Raw genomic sequence first — 15,266 nt, forward strand, 5'->3', positions numbered from 1 at the left:
ATTCAGCTTTCTCCTGTGATTCAACTATAAAAGCTCCCTCAACCTGCTCTATTAACTGAGATGGTTCATATGAATATTATCAGTATCATTTTTCTATATATGCAGTTCATCCTCATTAAGTCCCTTATATTTCCCCCCCTCTCCTCCAATCTCCATGCTTCACCTGAGTCCTGTATCAGAAGATCAAACCTTCTGTTCAGCTCTGGCCATTCCAAAAGGAACATTTGAAATTCCCCTGGTTCAATGAAAGTCCATCTTTTTCCCTGGAAGAGGACATTCAGCCTTGCTGGGTAGTTCATTCTTGGCTGCATTCTAAGCTCTTTTGCCTTCCAGTATACTATATTCCAAGCCCTACGAGCTTCCAATGTAGTTGCTGCTAAGTCCTGTGTGATCCTGACTGCAGCTCCACGATATTTGAACTGTGTCCTTCTGGCTGCTTGTAATATTTTCTCTTTGACTTGGGAGTTCTGGAACTTGGCTATAATATTCCTGGGGGTTGGTTTTTTGGGATCTCTTTCTCGGGGGGATCGGTGGATTCTCTCCATTTCTATTTTGCCCTCTGCTTCTAGAATATCAGGGCAATTTTCCTGTAGTAATTCTTTGAAAATGATGTCAAGGCTCTTTTCCTGATCATGACTTTCAGGTATTCCAATAATTTTCAAATTATCTTTCCTAATTCTGTTTTCCATATCAGTTGTTTTTTCAATGAGATATTTCACATTTTCTTCTAATTTTTCATTTTTTTGGTTTTGAAGTATTGATTCCTGATTTCTGGTAAATTCATCAATCTCCCTGAATTCTATTCTTTGTCTGAAGGATTTATTCTCCTCAGAGTTTTCTTATCTCTTTTTCCATCTGGCCAATTTTGCTTTTTAAAGCATTCTTCTCCTCAATAACTCTTTGAACTGTTTTATCCATTTGACCTAAGCTGGTTTTTTAGCATGCGGTTTTCTTCAGCATTTTTTTGGATTTCCTTGACTAAGCTGCTGACTTGATTTTCATGTTTTTCCTGCATCTCTCTCTCCTTTCTTTTCCCAGTTTTTCTTCTAACTCCCTCATTTGATTTTCAAAGTCTTTTTTGAGCTCTATCATAGCCTGAGCCCAATTTCTGTTTTTCTTGGAGTCTTTAGATGCAAGAGCTTGTGCTTCCTCATCTTCAGACTGAATATTTTGATCCTTCTTGGGCTCATTTTCAAAATATTTCTCAATGGTCTTCCTCTTGTTTATTTGTTCATTTTCCCAGCCTAAGCCTATTTTGGGGGGTGCTTCCTGAGCTTTTGGGACACTCCCACAAGGGTCTCAGTGTGTGAGGTTCTGTCCTCCCTCCTGGTCTGTGAATGACCATAAGCACACCCCTCTGCCACGGGGCTGAGGTGGGGGGGGCCCTGCTGTTCTATGGGGGGGGCCTAGACTGCGATCAGGATCTGAATGTGGTCAGAGCCCCAGAGTCCTGTTCCAGGGGCAGGGGACAGAGCTATGCAGTCTCTCTTCACTCCCCTCCCTCAGCTCAATGGGCTCATGCCCTGGGGGCTCCTGTTTACCGGCTCTGCCTGTTTCTGTTTCCAGGTCTAGGCTGCCAAAAGACCAGGCTGCTGGCTGTGTGCCCTGAGGGCTGGGCTCCATGTGCTCACTCTGGCAGAGGTCCCCCACTGATCCCCCACTTTGTGCATGTGCTCCCCGGGGTGCAGCTCAGGAGACTCCCCCGCTGCTGTGAGCTGAGGCTCCCAGCGCCCTGGAGCTACCTCCGGGAGGCTGAAGTTCTTTGGCTCTGGCAGGCCACCCCTCTGGCAGACCACCCCTCCGGCCCTGGGGGAGCAGAGCCTTTCTGCTCTTTTCCAGGTTACCTTGAGTAGGAGAACTGCCTCACTGGGTCCCTTTGTGGATTCTGTCTCTCGAAAGTTTAGTTAGAGTCCTTAGTTCATGAGTTTTTATCAGAGAGCTCCTAAGACTCGATCCCTTCATGTTGCCATCTTGGCTCCACCCCCCAGGATTTGTATTCTTAAGCAAACATAGAAAACAGATGGATTAAAACTTTAAAAGATATAATTTTGATTATATGATATTGAAAAGTTTTTGCACAAACAAAACCAATCCATATAGGCTAAGAAGGGAAACTTTCAATTGGGAAAAATCTTCATATAAATTATATCTGATAAAGATGACACCCAAGGTATATAGGAAACTAGCCAAAAATATGAATAAGAGCCAAAGGTCATGAACATAGTTCTTAAATGAAGAAAACTATAATCAACCATATGAAATCATAGATCACTCTAAATTTTGAATTAGTTAAATAAAAAAATAACAATCCTACAAAGATAAGCAATCAATGTTACAAGGATTATGAAAGAAAAACAAGCTGAATTGTTCCAGCAATCCTGGAGAGCAAATTTGCAGTAATGCTTTAAAAAATGACCAAAATGTCCCTAATTTTAGATCCTACTTTAATATATAAATTTAAACACATAAAACAAATACTCATCAGAAGGCAAAAATGTAGAAAAGAATTACAGATACACCAAATACAGGATAGCAAAGACCTGGGGAACAGATTTGTTGCCCATCAACAGGGAAGGAGCTAAATAAATTTTGTATCACAAATATTTATTACAACATAAAAAATGAGGCATATAAAGAGTTCAGAAAAGTATGGAAAGACAAATGAACTGATGTTGAGTAAACAAGCTGAAAAACAATATACATGATAAAAATGGAAAGAACAATAATAGAAAAAATTAAAACAAAACAGAAATATTTTAAACGTTGTACAAATATAATGATAAAACTTAGCCCTGCAAGAGAAATGAGAAAATATATTCCCCTCAGTAATATATACAATGTTGGACTAGGTTGATGTAATGATTAGTTTTGCTGTGCCAATTTTGTTCCTCTCTTTTTTAAAAAAATGTTACAAGGAACATATGGCTGGATGGGAGTTGGGTAGGAATAGGTGAGAGTTATATTCTAAAATACAGTTAATATAAAAACAAAATGTCAAAAATAGTAATTTAATAAAACTAAAGTCATGCCACTTTAATTTTCTTTTTCAACAGAGCTAAAAAGATGTGGGTGCTATGATTGTAGAGAATTGGTTAAAAACTGGTTGAATGACTAAAATTCAAAAAGTGATGTGTAATAGTGTGTGTAATGTGTAATTCTGAGGTATGGTGTCTAACAAGAGTATCACAAGAACCTGTTCCTGGCCTTTTGCTGATCAATATATTTCTGTCAATTGTAAAAAAGGCATAGATGGTTGCAGATGACATCAGACTAGAGGATATAGTTCATATGCTTGGTAACAGTATCAAGATCTAAAAATATTTCAAAAGTGTAGAAGGATGGGCCTCAACTAATAAGAAATAGGAATATGTGCAAAGTTGTATTCTTGTGTTCAAAAAAAAAAAGATCTTTACAAATTCAGGTCACAAGAGGCATATAAAAAAACTGAGGAAGTGCTTCGTAGAATCAAGCTTAATATCAATCAATCAATCAAGTGATATGGCAGCCAAAAAAGGTCACACCATCTTAGTTTGCATTACCAGAAATAGAGCATCCAAAGTAAGGAGATTAAGAGTCCTGTTATCTCTTGCACTGGTTAAATAGAAGACTATAGTGTTCATTCATATGTGAAACTGCATCATACGAGAATCAGTAGAAGGAATTGGTACTGTTTAGCATTTGTCTTTATAGCATTTTGTCTTTATAGTAGTCATTTCCCATATATATATACACACATATATGAACTTGTCTTTATATTAGTCATTTCTCATTCTCCATCCCCTCCAGATTGAATCTTACAAAGAAAATAATTAAACAAACCTTTTTCTGACAGTATATACAATATTATCCTTCACTTCTCAACTGTAGGGAAGTATATTTCATTATCTATCTCCAGGATCTTTGTTTAAAAGAGGCAGCTATAGGTAGCTATACCTATGCTTATCTTTAGATAAACTGTAGCTAGAGGACATAAGAGAGTCTAGTGAAAGAGCAAGGATGAAGGAAACATGGGCATGTCTATTGGCATCAGAGTAGATGGGCATGTCTATTGGCAACCAGTAGATGGGGGAGAGTGATCCGAAGATATGCTCAGAATCATATTTTCCAATTTGTATACCATACCATACAGAGGAGAATAAAATTCTCCTCTGGAAGCACTCCCAGAGTACTAGGAATTTAGCTTCAAAACACTGATTGGCTTCCACTAAAGGATTTTCCTCCTCCTAAGAGAGCAAGGCTGATGACTTTGTGCAGCTTTGCCTCACTTAAATCTAATTCACTTGTAAGACAAATCATAATCTTCCTGATGTCATTGGCTCTCTTTGAGAATGAATTTGTACAATAGTCTCGGGGTAATAGCAGCTGCCCCCCCCCCCCCGAAGAACCCAACTGACCAGTTGGACAATGGATACGTTCCAGTTGGACAATGCTACTATTTTCTCTCTCCTCTTCCCTCCCCTTCTCTTCCTACTCTTCTCCCTCTGTCCATGTGGGAGCCACACGCTTACAGGTGGGTGTTCTGCCCAAAGGAATAAATTTTTTATCATTTTATATTTGGGGTTTGAGAGATATTTTCATTCCTTATTTATTAATTCTATCATTTGCTCAGTTTTCAAAAAATTGGGATAATTAACTTATCTCATGAAATTTTCATTGATGATTTCTTGAAATATGGGTCTAGTAAACCAGGTTTTGATAAAGGTCATCAAGATTCAAATAGGGGCTACTTAATTGTGCCTTTAAACCCAAATCACTCAGGCTCTCACAATACTAGGTCCCAGTTAAGTCTCATCTGCTCATTGTTAGAGTTTTGATGGCTGAGAGTACAAATAGCAATTGTTTCTGTTCTGTCCAGAAACTGAGTCTTCTCCTCTAACACTAATTCTTTTGTGAAGTCAAACTAGGTCATCTTTTGCCACATTTCTTACCAAGCCTTTCATCATCGAATGGGTATTGCCCCAGATAAACTGAGACCTGGGAAGATGCTTGGCTTACAAAGGCCAAAGTCTTCACCTGCATCTGGAGTCATTAGCAGTTACTCTGACCTATAACTTGCCACTGGACTGATGACAGGAGGAAAGAATGAGGTTGATGCCTTTGTACAGCCCTATCTCACTTAAATCCAATTCACTTGAAAGTCAACCTTTTTGTCATCATTGGGTCTCTTTGAGAATGAAGGACAAATAACAATTCTCTGATGCAAGAACTTTTTTTTTTAGGTTTTTGCAAGGCAAACGGTGTTAAGTGGCTTGCCCAAGGCCACACAGCTAGGTAATTATTAAGTGTCTGAGAACCCGGATTTGAACCCAGGTACTCCTGACTCCAAGGCTGGTGCTTTATCCACTATGCCACCTAGCCACCCCAGGAACTTTCAATTCAATGGGAACCCCTATAATTTGCCAAGAATATAGGCTATCCTAAACAGGTTCACTGCAAAAATTATGAGATGGAAAGAACAGTGTTTTGAAATCCAAGAGAACAGACTATTCAGGGAAAGAGGGCAGTCAAAAGAGTTAAAGGTAGCAGTCTTCCCTATCCTTTCTTAATTTTAGTCCCTTACTTCTGTTAATTATTTCCTATTTATAGCTTGCTTTTATATATTTGTTTGCAAGTTTTCTCTCCTGTTAGATTGCAAGCTTCCTGAGGACAAGGACTATCTCTTTTTTGTATCCCCCAGAATTTATCACAAGTAGCTTTTTTGTATCCCCCAGCATTTATCACAAGTAGCTGCTAAATGTTTGTTGAATTGGGGAAAAAAAATAGGATAAGATCACTGAAGACTTTAGAGAATAGTTTCATTCAACTAAAACCACTCTTCATTACTGATTCTTATTTGCCAAATTTAATGCTTTTTTCCCCCCAATCCTCATTGTTCTTGACCTGCTCCCTTTGCACTGTCAATCTCTTTTTTTCCCCCCAAGGCAATGGGGTTACCTGGCTTGTCCAAGGCCATACAGCTAGGTAATCAGGGTCTGAGGTCAAATTTGAACTCAGGTCCTCCTGACTCCAGAGTGGTGCTCTATCCATTGTACCACCTAGCTGCCCTCAATCCCTTTTTTTAAGGTTTTTTTGCAAGGCAATGGGGTTAAGTGGCTTGCCCAAGGCTAGGTAATTATTAAGTGTCTGAGACCAGATTTGAACCCAGCTACTCCTGACTCCAGGGCCAGTGCTTTATCCCCGCCACCTAGCCACCCCCAATCCCCTTTTCTTAATGCTCTCTTCCCTCTAGGTTTTCCTGACTCCTCTCTCCTGGTTCTCCTTCAATCTTTCTGACCATGTGTTCTCAGTTTGTTTTCCTAGCCCTTCATTCAAGTCACACTCATTAACTGTGAGTGACCCCTAAGACTTCTTCCACCTGCTTCTACTCTTGGTTATTTCAATTCCCATGGATTATTTTTATGCAGATTTTTCAGATTTACTAACCTGAACTTCTCTCCTGATTTCAGGCTCATATCTCTAAGTGTCTATTGGATATATTGAACTGGATGTCCCAAAGACATCTTAAATTCAACAACTGCAAAATGTAACCCTTAACTCCCAAAAGATTCCCCTCTTCCTAACAACCTTAAAATAATGCTTCAAATTGAATTATGTAGCATCAGAATCAGCAAAAGGTCAGGGTGAGACACTTTCCAGCCCAATGTAATAGGTCTGTGGGAGAGGTCTGATAATTGGAAAGCCAGCCTGAAGCACAAGCAAAAGTGGTGGGCCTTGAGGCAACTGCAAAAGGATCAGACAACTAGTCACAAAGAGATCACAGGGCACCCTGAGTTAGTCCTAGACACAGGACCCTGCATTGCCAAATTTACAGCTTTGCCTGCAATTCCAGGGGTACTTGTGACTACAGAAAAATAAGAATAGGAACAGATCAGCAAAGCAGTGACCACTTCTCTCCCCAGATCACACCAACATGGAAGCAACAAACCTTAAATCTTTTTGAGCTAGCTCTGAAAACAGCAGTCCCAAACAAGACTGAAGGTGAATAGAGCCCAATTTTTACATAAAGTTCAAAGTCAATAAATAGGCTGGGGAAATGAGCAAATAACAAAAGGAAGGAAAGGAATGAAAGGGGGTGGAGAGGAAAGAGAGGAGAGGGAGGAAGGGAAGAAGGAAGGAGAGGGAAGGAATTGACCCTAAAAAGCTAATATGGTAGGAAAAACCAAGACATAAAAATGCGTAACAAGTGAACAATGTGAAAATTGTTATAAGCAGAGCCTCAAAGAAAAGTGCTAACTAAATAGCCCAGCAAGAATTTCTGGAAGTTTAAAAAAAAGCTAAGAGAATAGAGGGAAAATATTCCTAATGATTGAAGAGGCACAACAAAATTATTGGAAAAAAAACTTCTCAAAAACCAGAAGAAAATAACTCCTTAAAAAGTAGAATCGGTCAAATGGAAGTAGTACAAAAATTTATTGAAGAAAATAATTCCTTTAAAATTAGAAATGATTAAGTGAAAACTAATAGCTCCATGAGATATCAAGAATAACATTCTCTTGATATTCTTAACCTTTGTTCTTCCAGATGAATTTTAGTTTTATAGAAATGTTTTTGATAGTTTGATTGTACAATACTGAATCAATTTAGGTAGAATGGTCTTTTAAATTATATTGACTTTGCTTAATCATTAGTAATTAGTATTTTTCCAAATGTTTAGATTTGACTTTGTGTGTCAAGTATTTTATAATTGTGTTCATGTAATTCTTGGATTTGTCTTGCCAAGTAGACTCCCAAGTATTTTGTATTATCTTATTTTTAAAGGAATTTCTCTATCTCTTGCGGCTGGACTTTGGGAGTAATATACCCCAAATACCAGTGAATTATATGGGTTTATTTTATCCTCCAACTTTGCCAAAGTTGTTAATTATTTCAATGAGTTTTTTAGTTGATTCTCCAGGATTCTCTAAGTACACCATCATATTATTTGCAAAAGAATGATTTCTTTTCCTCCTCATAGTCTATTTCAATTCCCTCATTTTTTTCTTATTAGTATAGTTAGCATTTCTAGCTACTGAATATTGAATAATAATAGTAATAATGGACACTTGCTTCACCCTGATCTTTTTGTGGGAAGACTTCTAACTTATCCTCATATAGATAATGCTTATTGGTGGTTTTAGATAGATATTACTTATTTTAAGGAAATAAATCCATTCCTATGCTCACTAGTATTTTTAATAGGAATGGATTTTGTAATGAAAAGCTTTTTTTCTGCATCAATTGAGATAATCTGATTTCTTTTGCTTTTATTTTTGATATGGTCAATTATACTGATAGGTTTCCTAATACTGAACCAGCCTTGTATTCCTAGATCCCATCTGATCATGTATAACCTTTGTGATATACTACTGTAATTACCTTACTAATATTTTATTTAAAAATTTGTATTAATATTCACTAGGAAAATTTGTCTAGTTTTCTGTTTTTTGCTCTTCCTGCTTTTAGGCATTAGCTTAATAAATGTCATAAAAAATTTAGGAAGATTTCTTTGTCTATTATTCCAAAAGTTTATATAGTATTTGGATAAATTCTTCTTTAAATGCCTGGTAGAATTTGCTTATCAATTCATCTGACCCTTAGAAATTTTTCTTAGGGAGGTCATTGAGGATCATTCAATTTCTTTTTCTAAGTGGAGCTATTTATGCATTTTCTCTTCTATTAATCTAGGCAATTTCCATTTCTGTAAATATTCATCCATTTCACTTATCAGATTTATTGACATATAAACCCTTATCCTCTCTCTCTCTTTCCATATATATACACCTTCTAATTGCCCTAATAGCAAAAACGTTCTTTAGAGCTATAAATATCTTTCCATGTAGAAATATAAACAATTTAACCATATTGAATGCTTTCTTCATCCTTTTTTATCTTTTTTATGAATTCTTAAAAGTATGATGAACTAAAAATGACTTAGCTATTTTCAATATGATCCAAAACAATCCCAAAGGACTCTCAATGAAAAATTCTATCTGCCTCCAGAGAAGAAACTGATGAAGTCTGAATGCAAATGAAAGCATGTTTCTTTTTGTTTTTTCCCCAAAAAATGACTAATATGGAAATGTTTTATATGATGACACTTGTATAACCTCTTATCAGATTGCTTATCAGGGAAGGGGGGAGGGAAAGTTGGAAGGATTCAAAATGTTAAAAAAATTTTTTTGGATAAAAATACTTTTTAAAATTTAACAAATGTTACTCCTAAGAACTTTATCATTATTAAGTCAGTTAAGGAGTCTACATAAAGGACATAGGTATTAGGTGATTATGTTGGTATGATCCCCCAAAAATGAAGTAAAAAAGGATGCACTAGGAGAAGGGACAAGTAGAATAGGGAAAATTATCTCACATAAGAGAAGTGTGCAAAAAAAGCATTTATATTAAGAGTGGGAAATGAGGGTAGATGAGCAATGCTTGAACCACATTCTAAATTGGTTCAAAAAGAAAAAAAGATATGTATACTTAATACACACACAAACCATAAAACACACACACATACATACATACAGAAGGGTATAGAAATTTTACTTATCCAACAATGGAAGAAAAAGGGGATAAGAAAAGGGGAGTGGGGTGATTAAAAGGAACAGTGAATTAAGGAAGGTAGGGGTCAGAAACAAAAGAAAAGATAAACAAAAGAAAATTGGCTAGAGGCAAATCTATTGTTCAGTCATTTCAATGGTGTCCAACTCTTCATTGACCCCATACAACTTAATAAATACCTAGCTAAGTGACCTTGAGCAAATCACTTAACCCCATTGCCTAGCAAAAAATAAAATTTCCCTAAAGTCCCAAGATATGTTCTTTGGTTTCTCAGCCTACAACTAAGGTCTTAGAAAGAAAACATACACAAAATTAAAATAACGATCTGAAGCAGAATTTTAATATACTCCAGTTAAAGTAAAAAAAAGGCAGTAGTAAGCCTGATCTTAGGGGAAAGCAAAAGAAAAATAACCCTAGTTTAAAAAATAAACAAGGAAACTACACTTTGATAAAAGTACCATATACAATGAAGTGATATCAAAAACTTCTACAAGCAAGTTTCTCTGATAAAGGTCTTATTTCTCAAATACATAGGAAATGAAGCTAAATTTACAAAAATAAGAACTACTCCCCAACTGATAGTTAAAACATATAAACAGGCAGTATCCGGAAAAAAAATCAAAAGCTACTTATAGTAATATCAAAAACTGTCCTAAATTACTATTGATTAGAGAAAGGCAAATTAAAACAACCTTAAGATGCACCCCCGTTATCTATGAGAAATGACAAATGCTGGAGAAAATGATGGGGGGAAAGTATACTAAAAAACTTATGGTGGAATTGTAAATTGTTCTGGAAAATGATTTGGAACTATACCCAAAAAGAGTATAAAATTTTGCATACCTCTTTGATCCAACAATAACACTATCAGTTCTATATTCCAAAGTTTTTTTTTTTTTTAAAAGGGAAAAGGACCTATATGCACAAAAATATTAAATAACAGCTCTTCTAGAACACTAAAGAACTGGAAATTCAGAGGCTGCCCATCAATTGGGGAACAGCAGAAAAGGTTATGGTCTGATTATGATGGAATACTATTGTGCTATAAGAAATGATGAGGGATAGTTTCAGACCACTTAGAACTGAGGCAAAGTGAAAGGAGCAAAACCAATAATTATATATTAACAGCACTACTGTAATGAAGATCAGCTGGGGTCAGTTGATTAATACAATGATCAAAGATCATTCTTAAGGGCCACATGAAAAATGCCATCCACCTTCAGAAAGAAAACAGATAAACTCTTGACTGCAAATAGAAATATAATTTTTCTCATTTTTTTTCTTTTTTGTGACAAGGCTAACATGGAAATGTTTTGCATGATTTCACACATATAAATGATATAATATTGTCTGCCTTCTCTGAAGGTAGGAGAGGGGCTGAAAGAAGGGAAAAACCAACAAAATAATAACCAAAAAAGAAACAACAAAAATATGCAACAGCATGGAGGATGGTCCAGGAAAAAAATGAATGGTGGGGATATCTATGGAAGGCATTGGTTGGATAAGATAAGCAAAGGCTTTTACACTTAAATTGTTAAGTAAACAAAGTGACAGAATCAAGGCTTCCTTAGGTAAAGTCTTTAGCAAAAGTAGTCCCTACCATTCCCCTGTATTTCTTGGCAGCTCTTCAATTATTCACATATTCCTCTGATATATTTAAAGGATCAGGTAATTATGTTGCTGTGAAGACTGAAGCACTTCTATAGTTTAGGTGACTGTTGATTAAGAGCAGTGCTGGCCAAAAGACTTGTCACCTGATGGCCAAAACTTCTGTGGACAAAGATAGTCAGGCTTTTCAACCTATATAATATTCCATATCCATTGTTCAGAAACACTTAGCTGCATTCATAGCCTTTCCAGTTATATAGGAAAGTCTATGCTCTCTATGGCAGTGGAAGGAATTTTAAGTGGAAAATGTATTTGGTTGTAGGAGTAGAAGACCTGGATTCAAATGTCTCCTCTGATTATTTTATGAATTTGAATAGGTTACAACTTCCCAAGACTTCAATTACCTCTCATCTATAATGGGATAAACTAAATGCCTTTTCAGGTCCCAGGGTCTGTGATGAGAACATAAGGTCAGTTTGAAACAGTCTGACTTTAGGGCAAGTGAAAAACAGGAACAGTTTTAGGGAAGTGAGAATATTATAGTTTCTCTTCCTCTACTTGGGCAGAAGTTAACAAGTCATTTGACAGCTTTATTTCTTTTTTTTTTCTTCCCTAACATTTTAAGTAGGGCTTACTGGTCCAACTGCATGCTGGTCAATAAAGGAAGGGTTTCATATGAATCAGACTACAAGCTTTAGACTATGGTGCTTTTCTTAAATAAGAGCTAACTTTTTTTGTGGATCAATTTCTTAAAGATTCACTTTTTTATTGACTTCTCTCAAAACTCTCACAATTAACTTTGATGGGATTATATGGATTAAATTATCTTTGTGTGAAACACAATGGTTTCATAATTAACTTTTCTGGAATGTAGATTTAGTTGGGATGGATATTATCTTTGTGTGCATTGCAATGCTTTCAATTTATGATTACTAGTTGATTTGTGTCATCTAGTGGGGACTAAAGGTAGGAACTACATGTTTGATAATCAAATTTTTATTTAATCTGTAAATCCTAAGAGTCAAATACAAGTTGAATTCATGAGATAAGAATGATTTCTGTATAAAAAAAAACTAATTCTTATACTCACAGACTTATTGGGTGTTTAGAAGCAACTAAAGTGGAAAAAAGAAACAAACAACCAGGTGTTGCACTGAACCTAGAGTCAGGAAGATTTAAGTTTAAATCTAGCCTCAGACATACTGCATAATCCTGGGCAAGTCACTTAACTTCTGTTTAACCCCAACTGCAAAATGGGAATAATAGCCCCAATCTCCCAGAGTTGTGCGGATCAAATAAGAAAATATTTATAAAGTGCTTAATATAGTTCCTGGCAAATAGAGGTGCTATATAAATTCTAGCTATTATCATGAAAATGATGACATTAGCATCATTTTGAATCTACTTTAAAAGTGAAGCATAAAGGATAGAGTAACTTGAAAGTTAGAAAGATCGGGGTTCACATCCTGCCTTTGAGATATTGTGTGAAAAAGTCATTGAACTGTTTTCTAAAACACTAACAGCTTTCTAAAACAATCTTTAAGACTCCAAGTTGCAGAGAAGTTTTATCACCTGAGAATTGCCTAAAGCAGGCTCCTCAAAATGTAGAAGTGACTCTGGATTAGGACTAAGTGGAAAGGCTCCATATCAAGATTTCTCTAACAAACCATCTCCACAGTGCAGGGAAACAACCACATTACATAATACTTTAATGGTTTTCTTGTAAAGACCAGAAAGCAAAAGATTCAGACAGATTAGGAACAGAAGAGGAAAAAGACATATATGGGTTGAAAAAGAGAAGCATGAGAATTTGAGGGTTACAGTGGTTCTCTTCCATGATCACCTCTGTACATGCTAGGCAAATGAGACCAATTTCATACCCCTGCTTCAGATAGACTTGTGCCTTTTTTTCTGAAATAATCACTGCAGAACCATCTTACCTGGCTCAGCAGATGGGGGCAGAGGAGAAAGCTCTAAGGAACAGTTTCATAGAAACATATAACATAAGCCCTTTTAACAACCTGATTCACATCTTCAAAATACCCGTCTACCTCCATGCATTTTCAAGTCCTTGTTATTATTTTGCTTACAGATACATTTATGTATTTATAAATACCTTACTGGGTCTGAACCTGCGCTTCTGTTGGTATGGAGAACTCTAGTAAGGTAACTTTCCTGACCAGTATAGATGGGCATCTGTTCTGCAACTTATTATATTGAGCTCAAGGTCCATCATGGATAGTATGTTTAACTGAAACTGACTCATTCCTCAAAATCTTACTATAAGACTCTGGGCAAATCCCCTAACTTCTCTCAGCCTCAGTTTCCCCATCTATAAAAAAAGGATAATATCTACTTCACAGGGATGATTACAGCATTTATCTCATAAGATCAAATGAGAGCTACTTAAAAAGCACTTTTCAAACCTTAAAGGACAATATAATTACTAGTTATCATCATTACACAGAACTTTGCCAGGAGGGGAAGGAAAGTACTGATAATTTAAGTGACTTGCTCACCACAACAAAACCAGTATGTGTTAGAGGCAGAACTGGAACCCAGAATTTTATCTTGGAAGGTTTCTATACATTAAACCATCCTGACTCTTACTTCGATATAATCCATATAAAATTATCAATAAAAAATATATTTTACTACTTAGATATCACAAACTAGAAAGAAGTTCCCTAAATTTATTCTAGTAGTCAGAAAAGTTTATCTTTAAAAAAGAGATGACTTACTTGCATTAAAAATATTATATAAAATTTCTTAAGTGAATCATAAGGGTTTATGATCTAGAAAATAATACAGAACTGAGTATGAAAGTTATAATACCGTATCATAAGAAATCTGGCATAAAGTGAAATATTTTATAAAATAAGCAAGCTAAGTTAGTTTCTTTGCACACAGGTTTTATTAAACAAGGCTGGTAATGGAACATCTTTTTTTGTTTAATGAATAAACATAAGTCCCTTTATTACAGAAATTGTATTCATTGGTGAGTATGGTCACATCTATGGATTAAATCTTTTAAAATTAGAATCAATAATTAGCATAGAATTTATTATCTCTTTATTACATTGTGAAGTGTCTTGTGTAATCATATTCTATTGTTGGAATGACAGCTTGTACAAATTTCAGGAAAATGAGAAGATACCTAGAGGAATTTAGCTAAGGAAAATAAAATTTGTAAACAAGTTATAAGGTAACAATATCAGGACATTTAATAAATAGTACCATATCATTAGTAAAATAGTTGATATTTAAAAATATTTTGACAAGCAACAAATTGCAATACATTCATCTATTATTTCCATATCTATCCCAATCCAAAGCTCTATTACTTTTGGGTTTTTTTTGTTTTATCTTTTTGTTTTTTATAAGTCAGTGGGGTTATGTGACTTGCCCAAGGTCACACAGCTAGGTAATTATTATGTGTCTGAGATCAGATCTGAACTCAAATCTTCCTGAATGCAGGGCCAGTGCTCTATCCATTATGCCACCTAGTCACCCCAGCACTGTTACTTTTAACATCTATGACAACTTGATCCCATTCAGTACTTTTAAATTTTGACAGGAACTAATAAGTTTCATAGTTTCTATAAACCTCTCCTTTGATCACCTAACTTTTCAGAAAACTAAAGTTTTTTTCCAGATCACAGAAAAGGAAAACAAGAATTAGAAAATAAGAGATACGGAGGGATATAAAAAGTACTGAATCAATGTGAAAAATAATTAAAAATATTTAAATAGAAGATTCCTAAATTGAATGGCTTCAATGAAATCTAGCAGCAACATGCAGACTCTGACCACAAAAAACTTTCTGACTCCTTATGGTAGGACTGGTTCTTTCTAAAACACCAGGTAAACATCAGTTCACTATGAGGTAAACATCAATTCAATATGTGGTAAACATCAATTCAATATGAGTTTTCTAGAGACTCCTTCAGAGAATAACAGGCCTAACAAAATGTGATTAAACAAGTGTGCTAAATTGTAGGTACAGTTGATGGAAAAGAAGAAAAAGTACTTTATGGGTTATATTTTTAAAATGTAGATAATATTATTAATCACCCTTTGACCTCTTTTTTCCCAGCATGAATGACAAGTATGACAAG

General features: G+C 35.6%; 1 protein-coding gene across 1 annotated transcript in view; it reads right to left on the reverse strand.

Annotated features, from left to right (window-relative positions):
• Nucleotides 1-209: 209 nt before the first annotated feature.
• The window catches only part of ATG3 (autophagy related 3), a 37,443-nt gene continuing 22,386 nt past the window's right edge, over nucleotides 210-15,266 (reverse strand). Inside the window, exon 12 of the mRNA XM_074214501.1 lies at nucleotides 210-14,305. Coding sequence (XP_074070602.1) covers nucleotides 14,224-14,305 — 82 coding nt within the window. The 3' untranslated portion in view covers nucleotides 210-14,223. The remainder of the gene's footprint in view (nucleotides 14,306-15,266) is intronic.

The sequence above is a fragment of the Macrotis lagotis genome, chromosome 1 (assembly GCF_037893015.1).
Source record: "Macrotis lagotis isolate mMagLag1 chromosome 1, bilby.v1.9.chrom.fasta, whole genome shotgun sequence".
Classification (NCBI taxonomy): Eukaryota; Metazoa; Chordata; class Mammalia; order Peramelemorphia; family Peramelidae; genus Macrotis; species Macrotis lagotis.